This window comes from Lactuca serriola, chromosome 4 (assembly GCF_051521515.1).
Source record: "Lactuca serriola cultivar US96UC23 chromosome 4, Lser_US96UC23_V15, whole genome shotgun sequence".
NCBI classification, from domain to species: domain Eukaryota; kingdom Viridiplantae; phylum Streptophyta; class Magnoliopsida; order Asterales; family Asteraceae; genus Lactuca; species Lactuca serriola.
The window spans coordinates 367,618,155-367,630,849 of NC_136411.1; the positions used below are offsets into that span (position 1 = coordinate 367,618,155).

Sequence of the window (12,695 nt, forward strand, 5' to 3'; positions counted from 1 at the left end):
GATCAAGAACCTCGCGCCTTATCCAACTCGGCTACATTATCCCTTGTTACTTCCCTTCCGAATTTAATTCATAAAGACTACTTTTCGCACCAAATTTTGAATTTTGACACTTTTAACCCAAAAACTCAATTTCTTTTATTTTTAAATTCCGTTTTCATCCAAAATTAAAATTAATAATAATAATAATAATAATAATACAATAAAAAAAATTGACTTTTATTTTTGATTTTTTATTTTGACTTTGACTTCCAAGTTTGATCTTTGATTTTAAACTTTGACTTTTTCGTTTAACTTTTAAATTTTCAAATTTAGTTTTTCGGTTTGACTTTTAAGTTTGACTTTTCAAGTTTGACTTTTGAGTTTTACTTTTTAAATTTGACTTTTAAGGTTGATTTTTGAGGTTTATAATCAAAGGGCATTTTTAAATTTGGGTTTGACTTTTAAGTTTTATTTTAGCTTCTTGTTGTGCTTTTAATTGATTTTAAGGTCTACGAGGGAGTTGAAAACATGAAAGAGAGTCGTCAGGATATGTTAAGACAAAACTTCAACATTTTCGATTATATCCCTGGAGAAACCCTCGAAACTCAGTTGCAGCAATTTACCACACTCACTACTGAGATGAATATAGTTGGGATCTTCTTGACTAAGTCCGAGATAAACAAAAAGCTGCTAAATTCACTTCCGAAATCGTGGGTTATGAATGTGGCTATCATCAAGAAGACAAAAGATCTCAATCATCTTAGTCTTGCTGATGTAATTGTAGAACTTGATGCTTTGAAGTGTAGAAAAACAATGAGTTCTGAAAACATTCCGGTCACTGAAGTTACATGTACTCCAGCTTGTGAAACTACGATTATATTTCTTCGGGAACAACTTGATTTATTAAAAAGAGAAGTTGAGGACCTGAGATATGAAGGATATCACTTCAGGAAAGGACAGAAACCCTTGAAGGATGAATTCGAAGCAAAAACCAAGGACTTTAGGAAACTTCAGGAAGAGTATAGCAACAAGTGTGAAAATTATGACTATATTAAGAGACAACTTGTTGCTGTAACTGAAGAACTTGACTCTTTGAAAATTAAGTGTGGAAAAATAGACGTTAGTTTCATAAATTATACTATGTCAAGTCAGACGGTCGAGTCATTATTTGAAACCCAATTAAAATTCAAAGACAATAAAAACAAGGGTCTAGGGTATGATAGTGTCCCTCCACCTTTCAATCATAACTACATATACATCCCAGTGACACATGAAGAAATTGACAGGGAGGCACATCTTTGATATGGAAAACGAGCTAGATTTGTGTCAGGAGGAGTTATTAATGTTGAAAATACTAATGTTTCTACTTCATGTGCAGGTAAAGTAGCAGAAGATGAGAACAAGGAGAGCACCATTGAACAAACCAACATCTCCTTGAACTCTGAATCTGTTGCTTCGAACTCAACTGCTTCTAATCAACCTGCCGTTGAGAAATATAGGCCACCAATTCCAACGCAACAGAGTTCTTGTTGCAAGTGTGTATGTGGGAACAACAAGAGACAAGTCAAGGATACGCCACTAGGGACAGGAAGATTTAACTTTGTAGTGAAGAAAAAGACATGCAGGAACAACAAGATTGATGAACCCTAGAGAGTTTACGACCAGAGAGACAGAAGAACTATTGTGTGTTAGTGTGTGTGTGTGTGTGTGAATCTCTTGTATTCCGGATCATCATTATATTCATTAATACATTGAGATTCATCTTATTCCTCTTCTTCTTATCTTCTATTTTATCTGACATCATCTGTTTGATTGAGATTCCGCACCATCAAACGGATCTGATTGATACACAAGTAGATTAGGGACTTACATTATCGACTGTGAGAGTAAAGTCTCCTGCTCCTATAATGAATCATGCGATAGAGTGTTGATTGAGGATTCGTAGAGGAGGTGGGTGATAGTCCATATATCCATATAAAGAGTCGGAGCAAGTTCCAGACAGTCGAGACGTCCGGTAGTGTGTCGGTATGATATTCCTGGTGATTGGAGGTAGTAGCATTGGGGAGTTTTCGGAGTCTCCATCATAGCCTCAAAATACATGGAGTGGAGTGGTCTTTGTCTGGAAGGTCATCGAGTGTTGCGTGTTATGTCCCAAGAGTCAGGTATGGTAAAGTTGGGGAGCCAGTCTCTAGTATGGTATGTTGGTATGCTATCTGGCGAGCGTTCGAACCCTAAGTGGGGGAGAACCAGGTAATCTATAGAGGATCATCAATCTGTTTAAGTTGCGGCTTTGGAAGATTGGCATATATAAGGGATATGCGGTTTGGGTATATGAGACTTGGGGTTTAGAGATAGTCAAGGCTAAGTGCAGAGTGTGATGATGCATGTTGTATGTGCTCAGGAAAGGGTGAGTGTCTTCACGGTAGGTAGCCGTTGGTCAGGGATCTTATTGTGGTCAGTGTTTCCTTTGGATTCGCCAATGTTTGAGTTCGCGGAAGTTGGGTCGTAGAGGTCAAATTTCGATAGTTGAGAGATTTGCTAGTTCAGCTTATAGATTGATGCATATGCTCTAGAAGGGGCAACAGTTGATCAATTTCAGAGTCAGTATGGGTAGTTTCACATGGATTATGATTAATAGAGGACGGGGTTTGGAATTTATCGTCAATTCAATCTCAGTCATTGACGATTCCTCTGTTCTTCAAATAATAAGTAATGGTATTTTAAGATTTCGGGTTGTGTAAGTCGAAGATCAGTGATTGACGCAAGCTATCGTGAGATTTGTGATGGTGCAATGTGGTATCCGAGTTTGATGCCCTAAATGGTTGGATTATTGTAAAACTCGGATTTTTTGGGCGATAAGTGGTGCATCGAGCGACTATTATCAATTTCAGTTGTGGACCCATCAGTTACTTGTCACCCTGTGGGGTTGTCCAAGGGAGTACATTTGTATTGAGGGAAAGTGCTCTGTATGTGACAATCTTCGCCAAGAGTATTAGAGCTTAATTTAGGTGGATGTGTACACCTATTGTTTTGGATCGCAGAGCATGATCCTGGTGAACTTCGTAGGGTAATGATGTGATAATGAGATTGTGGGATTGTTCGGTAACGACCATATGTGAGGTTGCAAGAGAGTGGATGGATCTAGGTGGGAGTAATCACCTAGGACTATTGGGAATAACCATGGGGTGAGCCCATGGCGAGTGAGAGAGTCTCGTAAGCCGGAGGGGAGCCGTAGTATTCACTAGTCAGTGAGCGACTGTTGTAAGCCTGCAGGGAACCGTAGCAATCACTATTCAATGTGTGACGCAGAGGGGTTCTTGGGCTTAGGTAGCCATGCCATTTGATTCGTTGGGAATCTGGTGGCCAGACCAGGTGTGAGACTGGGGTCTCAATAAGGGTCGGAAACCATAATATCTCGAGTTAATGGAGGGGTTGTCGCGAGTCGAAATGATTGGAGTGTAATGCGCACGAAGAGTCGTGGATCTCGAGTCATGATTTAAGTATCAGATTGGATATGAGTGGTTCCAATATTGTTGTTGGACAAGAATTTTGTGTTTGATTTTGCAGGTTGGGAGTCATATTTTTCAAATAGATTTCAGTTTTGAGTAGTTATGGTTTCCATCTGATGTTTTAGGTCTGGGTAGGTCGGTTCGTTTGGCTTGGGGAAGGACCACAAGACACATGGAATTAGTGAGTGGTAGACGACAAAGGTCGGAGTTGATGAGTGACTATAGATCGGTTGTAATATTCGCTCTGGGTAAAGCGAACTTATTGATTGTGTGTATAATATGATTGGTTGAGATAACTCTATTAGATTGAAGGCTGGGGAGTCGTATCACCGAATGTGCTGGAGATAACCTTTGTCGGTTTAACTTTTGGGTTGGGAGTCGACCTTATATTCGGTTATGGAATGAGCATTAGAAGGTATCTAGGGTTTATATTTTCAGATATCAGTGGGTAGTTACGGTCGGGAATGGTCATTCAGTTCGGGGTCGAAGCTAAAGCGTCCTGCGTTTGGTGGAAGAATAGTTTTGTCCGGCAGGAGGTCAGATCTAATGTAGAGTTTCGGTTTCCATGCGGATCGGCAGGTCATTCTTTTAGTGCCTGAGGGCAGAGTAGTGAGGTTCATTCTTTAGATGGGTTCTAACAATAGTATCGGTGGCTAGTCTTTGGTGCGAGAAGACCCATCTGTTTCTTTTGGGTTTCGGTCTGGATCGACCGGTATCTCTTTCATAAGTGTTCTGCAGCTGATTATGGTCACCAACTTGTTTTCACCAGTCGCATCAAGACAAGCAGGGTTGGAAGTATTTTATTGGTCAATCAATAACGAATTGACATGATGATGTTTTTGCATGGGCGGTCTGTTTAGGAGCCAGACCAATATAGATTTCAGGTTTTTGGTGAGGCAGAAGTGGTTCTGTAGTGGCGAAAGGTTCATTCTTTTGCGGTTTGGAGGTTTTTTTTGATTCAGTTGTCTTGGGGAGGTCGTGTTACATTTAGATTTTTTTTCTATTGCGGTTCTTGGGTTGTTCGGGATAATCTGAGTGTTAGCAAGAAGCCAATTCGAGTGTGAAATCTACTTTAAGTGGGGGAGAGTTGAAACATCTTGTTTTCAAGTCATTTTCATTTCAAAATGGTGATAAAGGATTGGGTATTTGCAGGGTTAGAATCCTAGAAGAAGTTAGTTTTGGGTTCATTTGGAGGGGGATGCTATATTGGATGTTTTGGGTATTCGGTTATGACTTGGATCAAAAAGGGTATTTTGATAATCCGTCAGTCGGTCTTTATGGGAAATTTGTTTTACATTTGGGATATCTTATGGCGAGTATGAATTGATAATAGTCTTGAGCGTCTTGACGCCTTTCTATGGATATATGGATGGTTGAGATCGGAGTCGTATCGAGTGAGTTATGGAATTTGCAGGACTTAGGGTTTGGGGGATAACCCTAGTACGTGGGTTGTACCAAGTAGTATGCAGGGCGTACCGAGAAGAAAAGGTCTACGTGAGGGGTAGCGAAGAGAACATACAGCATAGGTGCGAGGTTTGGGTCGTGGTGCACGGCCTCGTATGCGGGGGGTACAAGAAGGTACGCAGGGCGTACTTGATTCTGATTGAAAAAACCTAATTTTAGGGATGGACACTATATATGGAACATAACGCCTCAAAGATCAGCCTCCCTCTCACCCTTAGACAACTTTCATGAAACCCTAAACCTTCTTGTGTGTTCTTGGAGCTTAGACGACCATTGAAAGAGTGTTTTGTTGATTTGTAAGAAGATGCTCACTCTTGAAGATTCATTGAAGCAGCTAGAGTTTTTAGATCCAGAACCTCTTTAGCTTTTTGGTCTCTTTCAAGGTATAAAGTCTCAAGCTTGGTGGTTATTTTCTTAGATCTCTTTTGGGTTGAGTTTATGGACTCTTTTTGTCCCATTGATGAAGTCCCTTGAGTCCTTGTTGCTTTTGGAGCTTTTAGTTACCTCTCTCAGTGTTATTTGGGACCTAGAGTCATAAAGTTGTCATCTTGGAAGTCTTAATGGGTTCATGCATGAGTTAAAACCATTTTCATGGAAGTAGAATGCCATTTTTGGAGTTTGGGCTTATGTAGGGCATGCAAAGTCACCAAGTCAGTGACTTTATGGGTTTAGAAGTTATTTGGGAATCAAATATGTAGTTTGGACTTATGGCTTAAAGCATTAAGTGTTTAATGGAAAAGTGGGATTAAGAGGGAAGTACGATGGGCGTACAAGCCGATACGCTCCACGTACAAGCCATTAAGCAAGTACGTGCAACATACTGCTGAGTACGCCCTGCGTACTCTGTATGAGTGGGTTTGCATTGTTGGGCTTCGATTTGGGCTGTCTTATTGGGCCCGATTGCTTGGTGCCTTGTTCGGCCATCTGAGAAAGGGTGTTTTGGATGAGATTTAAGTCGTGGGCTTTAGGGTAAGGCCCAAGTAAGGGTTTGGGTCCAATTTGGAAAATTGGGCCATTAGTGGACCTTTGTGGACGTTTTTGTTCTTGGGCCTTGGTGAGCCCAATGAGTTGGGTCAGTAGTGGGCCTGGTTAGTTAGGCCATATATGGGGCATAGTGTTGGGTGTAGCCTTGTATAGCTTTTTATTATAGTATTGGGTTGTTTTGGCCCAGTTTAACAGTCAGTGTGCAGCAGCAGTGAAAGTGTAGGGTTTCTCGCGTAGCAGTTGAGGTGACTCTTCTCACTATACTTACTGGTGTGGTAATGCATGTGTGACCGGAGGTTCTTATTTGTGTTATTGACTGGAGGGTCTTACCAATGTTGTTGACCGGAAGGTCTTATTTATATTATTAACCGCAATGTCTTATTTGTATTACTGACCGGACGGTCTTATCTGCTTTATGTGTTATTATGCATTCTGTCTATGTGACTTATGATTTTATATTATTTGTATATATGTTGAGCTATGAACGGAGGATCTATACCGAGACGTGGGACCAAAGGGTCTTCATTGAGACACATGACCAAAGGGTCCTTATCGAGATCTAGCCACGAGAGGCTGATTATTTGTGTATGTCGTATTTTGGGAAACTTACTAAGCTTCGTGCTTACTGTGTTGAGATAAATGCGTTTTAGGTACATCTATAGATTTTGGGAAGGCGAAGACATGATTGTACACATCCGTTAGCTAATGGAAATTTGACGATTTTTGGATACTCTGATATTGTTTCTATAATAACTTACAATTTATCTGATTACTTGAATTATTAAGTAATTTTTAAGAAGTAAAAATGAAAATTTTGTCTTGAAATCTGAGGTATTACAATAAAGGTCTAACTCATGACCTCCGAAGGACTAGCACGTACGACCTTATCACTAGTATGTAGACGTTTTGTGAAATAATGATTGATTTCGTTTATATATATATATATATATATATATATATATATATATATATATATATATATATATATATATATATATATATATATATATATATATATATATGGGAGGGTTACTACGAAAATGCAAATAATATGCGAAAACACGAAAACAAGAAAAAACTTATGATATTGTATCACCTCAAAATTATATTTTGGAAAATAATTTATCCAAAATTTAAAATACACTATGATAATCGATGATATATGAGAAATTGTTTAATATTAGCAAAGTATAATTTTTAATATTTTTATTATGAAAACATGAATTTAAAAATGATTACGAATGTGAAAAAATTATTAAAATTGTCATTAAATCTATATTACCATAACACCATCCAATGTAAACTTATTATCTTTAATTTATTGCGAATAAATTTATTTTTTATACTACATGTGTTTGATTTTTATAAAATAAAATTTGTTTTCGCATTTTTGTAAGATTTTTATATGTTCACATGAACCTACTTCATATATATATATATATATATATATATATATATATATATATATATATATATATATATATATATATATATATATATATATATATAACATCATTGAACAATAAATAAGAAAAAAGAAGACGGTAGGATTCAAACTCAAAATCCTCTATCTTTAAAACTAAACATATTAACCAAAACTAAACATATTAACCACCAAGCTAGGAACCTTTGTATATTCCTTTTTTGTTTTTTTCTATAAAATATTTAACTCGAATCATTTATTTTAATTATAGTACTATAAGATTTATTATTATTATTATTATTATTATTATTATTATTTTAAAAAATATATTTTTTAAATTTGTTGTTATCAATATTATTATATAATTTCATATATAATTACATTTTAAGTATGTATTTATACGTATAAAAATATATTTATATATATGAAAAATGTATAAATATTACATGTAGAAAACATTTTTTATATGTTTTTCATACTATAAAAAATGTTTTTATTGTGTTTTTCAATTAAGCATATTTAAACTTTTTTTTCATAATTTTTGTTATTACTATTATTATTTAAAAAATGCATATAAAATCATATAAATTAGTTTTTATATGTATAAAGTTTTAATAAGTATTTTTATAATAATTGCGAAGATTTTATATGTTTATTTAAACGATTTTATATGTATTTTTTAAAATAATATTTATATAGAAAATGTTAAGAAAAAATATGTATAAATACGTTTAAAATATGTTTATATAAGAAGGTTCGTAAAATGAAATTTAAAATATAATTTATTTATTCACGTTTTTAATAATAATAATAATAATTATTATATATATATATATATATATATATATATATATATATATATATATATATATATATATATATATATATTAAGGAAATAAAAGTTAGAAACAGTAACTAATCCCAGGTACTATTCATCAGGTTTACTTACTCAACCATTGTCACTGCTCCACCCCAGTTTTACCCGATCAAAGATACGTGTCGTCTTCTACAAAAACATCGAGAAGAGCTCCACCGTTATCGAGTTGGCATACCACCCAGGTACACACGCTTTCCACCACCGCTACTTCCATCGATTTTCAGAAATAACACCTTTCTCCAGCTTACTAAAATAGAGAGCAACGGAGGTCGACTCACCGCTACCTCTTCCGATCATTCGTCTCCATCGCCTCTATCCACCTGTGCTTCTGATTGTCTTCTTTTTTCTGTTCATCGTCTTACCTTCAGGTTCTCTCATCGACCGACTCAACCACTTCAACCGATTATCTATCATTTTCCATTTTGGTTCCGTTTTCAGAAGAGTCAAGTGTTTTTGGGGGATTTTGGATTGATGGTTTGTTGTTGTTCGTTTGTTTCAACTGAGTACTCACTATTGGACTTGAAGGTTGTAACTAATAACTTCAGTTCATATTTCATTGTTTTTTATTGCTTTTTATTATTATTTCTTTGATTTACACATTAGGGTTTAATGTTTATTTCAAAGGTTAGGGTTTACAGTTATGTTGCTCTGCTTTGTAGGGGGGAGATGATGATGATGTCAACATGCTATTTGATGGGATTTCATCTGTATTTGATTCTTTGGAATCTGAAGAAAGTACAAATACAGACATAGAAGAAGAAGCTTATGAGGCAACTATTAAAAAAGAATCAAGGAAGAAACGCAAGAACTGTGAGCAAAAGGTGAATGTATTTTGATGTTGTGTGGTGCAGCCAATTCAAATGTTGTGAAGCTGAGCTGTGAAAAACTTCGACTTTTTGTTTCAGGTTACCCACCTTGATTGTAGCTAATGTTTAGCATAAACAAAACTGCCTATATCCAGTTGCTTCCCATGAATGTATGCTTATTTCCTGTATAGTTTATAAAACTATTTATTTTCTCGATGCAGAAGCAGTTCGCAGTTCATGGAGTTGCTACTGTTGCTGAAGCTGAAGGTGGAAACAAAATTGAAGCGTCTCAGGAACAAAGACTCAAAGTTGTTTTTTACATTAAAACAGTTTGACACCAAACATTGTACATTATTAACCGGAACCCCTCTCCAGGTTTGTAAGTGTATAATTTACTTTACTTTTTTTATATATATTTAATCTGAATTGAAGATGGCTTTCAGAACAACTTGGATGACCTTTTCATGCTCATACATTTCGTTGATGCTGGGAAGGTTTGTATTATTGCAACCCCTTACCATAAGCTATGTGTAATATTATATAAGGAAAAGTAGACAATCCTTAAACATCATCTTCTGTTACTATAATTTTTACGCAGCATTTTGCAAGTTTGGTGGAGTTTTAAGAAGAGTTTAAGGATATCAATATAGAAGAGCAACTTTGAAGGCTCCATAAGAGTTTAGCCTCCCATCTTCTAAAGGGTGTTGGAGATGGAGAGTTAATAAGGTAAAAAAAAAAATAATAAGTGGTTATTTTTGTTTTCATTCTTATAAAAATATAAGCTTTTCTTAATTTTCTTAATTTTATGGAATTAGCTTCATCAACCATGTCATGATGGTTCATTTTTTTAATTTTATTTTTATCGATCTTGCAGGCTCTTCAGCATAGACCTCAATCCCCCAATCTACAAACTACAAGTATCCCATTAATTCTAATTACTTCCTTTAAGTACCAACTCTAATCTTTAAATATGTTAAGTCTTTATTTTCCATTTTATTTATTGTGGTTTACATTTTAGTTGTAGAAAGTACATAGGCCCATTTATTATTATTATTTCCTAGACTGTCGTTTAGTAATTACATCGTAATCAAAACAAAATATTTTTCTTCCATTAAAAATGAAAATAGTAACATATAGTTATAAAATGTATTATGAAACAATATTTTTTCCATGCATCTTTATTTTGGTAGAAGTAGGTGAAAAAAAAGACATAAACAAATAACATATAATTGTAAAATCTTATTCAACAATGTCCACATAATATTTAAATATATACAGAGGAGGACCTGAATAATAAATAATGATGCTTGGCATCCATAATTATCTATATTTACCATATCGATTAAAATCTGGGATGATGTCATGCATACATCATAAGCCATAAGGTGTGTTTTTTTTTTTTTTTTTGTGACGAATCATTGACTTCATTTAATTATTTAGAAAAAATGGTAAATATTCTGTAGATAATAGATGAAATGATAAGTAACAAGACCACAACATGAACATGGATACTAGATACAATAATAGATAGAGTAATCTATTATGGATACTAGATACAATAATAGATAGAGTAATCTATTAGTACACCATATGAAGTGATAGAAATTAATTTCTTATTTAAATAATCATAAATATTTTTTTAGGATTGTTTCTTTTTATTTCAGATTTCATTTTTAAAATTTGGTGATAATATCGATTTTTTTTAATGATTTTTGTTATTTTGTAATAGGACCAAATAACATGGATAGGTTGAGAAAATTAGCAGACCACTTCCAGAGGCAAGGCAGATACTAGGTGGTGTTGAAGCTGCTGTTATGAAAGTTGTTACTAGGATCCAGAAAAACCAATTGCTAAATTGCATCCTTGTATGCTTCAACTACATTCTAAATACATGAAGTAGCAACATACTCACAATTGTTTCTGTTTAATTGTAAGATCCTACTTTCATATATTTTTTTATTAAAGCATCGTACTTTTAAATACCACTAATGATTTTCAATAACTTTTGCTTACTAAGCACTATTATGCTTCAGGAAAGTACTGCTAAGGAGTTTTTAGAGAAGGTTGTGAAGTGGGCTAAAAATATCAAGATTTCAGATCCATTAGAAGAAGGTTGTAGGCTTGGACCTGTTGTCAGTGCTGGACAGGTAGAATATATATATATATATATATATATATATATATATATATATATATATATATATATATATATATATAATAATTAACCAAATAAGAATTTCTCAATCTTTGTTAAAAAAAAAAAGATTAATTTGTAAACTATTCAATATTTCAGTACGAGAAGATATTGATATTTGTTGAAACTGCCAAAAGTGAAGGTGCAACCATTTCATTTGGAGGAAAACGTCCCGAGGTACAACTTAAGAGTTTCTAATGTCATCTTAAATTAATTTTTAAATTGGAAACATACATATTATATAAATATTTCAGCATTTAAAAAGCGGATTTTACATTGAGGCAACAATAATTAGTGATGTCACCACATCCATGCAAATTTGGAGAGAGAAAGTTTTTGGACCTGTTTTATGTGTAAAATCATTTCAAACAGAAGAAGAAGCAATCGAAAAGGTACAAAATCTAGGATTATCTATTGTTTATGAAGTTGAAGGCATTGAATGGCCTGAAAAGACTTTGCTATTGCTTTTCCATTTTGGTTATTATTACAATTTGATGTTTTCAATCACTGTTATATGTTTTTTTAGGTTATATTCGGCGTTTATAATATTTTAGTGATCAAATCAAAATGATATTCAGTCAATCTGAGTTTGGCTGCAATTCATGAAATCAACAGACTTGTAACACCGCAAAAATACGAGCCAAAATTTTCATTTTTGAAAACATATATTTAGCAAAACATTCAAATTAAAACATTTACTGATCATAACATTTCATAAAGATATCGCATGTCTGGAAAAACATTTCATAAAACATAATAATGTCAGAGTACAAATCCCCAGGAAGATCTCATGATGCGGAATATGGAGCATGTGTGTGATAGGCCGCTACCGCGCCACCTCTTTCTCCTTCGAAGAAGAGGTACCTGAAACCAAAACTGAAAACTGTAAGCACGAAGCTTAGTGAGTTCCCCCATCATACCGCATATCATACAAGCACATATCATACATATTGCCAGGCATTTCAGGGGTGCCCGACCTACCCGGTACGGCCATTCTGGGGTGCCGACCTACCCGTGTCAAGCTATTCTGGGGTGCTGACTACCCATGTCAAGTCATTCTGGGGTGCTGGCTACCCTTCGGTCCTGACGACCGAACCTCGGGGACTATTTCACCCCCTACTGCTACTATCACATATATCATAACATAACATATTATCAGACATATCTGGGGTGCCTGAACTACCCTTCGGTCCTAGAAACCGAACTCGGGGACTAGTCCCCTCCTACTACCTCTATCGCATATAACGTAAAAAGCCAGCATACAAACATATCATCATATACTGTCAGACGTATCTAGGGTGTCTGACTACCCTTCGGTCCTAACAACCGAACTCTACTAGTATCACATACAACATATCATGCTAGCATATAATATATCAGGTAGTAGCAAACCTAGATGATATCACAAAGACAATCATCTATCATACATCTCTTACTGGTGGGCCGGAATTGTGGCCTT

General features: G+C 35.0%; 1 protein-coding gene across 1 annotated transcript; it reads left to right on the forward strand.

Moving 5' to 3' along the window:
• The first annotated feature begins 11,026 nt into the window (after positions 1-11,026).
• LOC145099747 (aminoaldehyde dehydrogenase 2, peroxisomal-like) lies at positions 11,027-11,807 on the forward strand. Its single transcript, XM_079037261.1, has 4 exons — positions 11,027-11,189; positions 11,336-11,413; positions 11,491-11,628; positions 11,763-11,807. The coding sequence occupies exons 1-4, from the start codon at positions 11,031-11,033 to the stop codon at positions 11,805-11,807; spliced, it is 420 nt and encodes a 139-aa protein (XP_078893387.1). The 5' UTR covers positions 11,027-11,030.
• Positions 11,808-12,695: the final 888 nt, after the last annotated feature.

Coding starts and splice junctions, on each gene's coding strand:
- LOC145099747 (XM_079037261.1), top strand. CDS start 11,031: ATGATTTTCAATAACTTTTGCTTACTAAGCACTATTATGCTTCAGGAA. Junction 11,190..11,335: donor CTGTTGTCAGTGCTGGACAG/GTAGAATATATA, acceptor TCAATATTTCAG/TACGAGAAGATATTGATATT. Junction 11,629..11,762: donor AAGAAGAAGCAATCGAAAAG/GTACAAAATCTA, acceptor ATGTTTTTTTAG/GTTATATTCGGCGTTTATAA.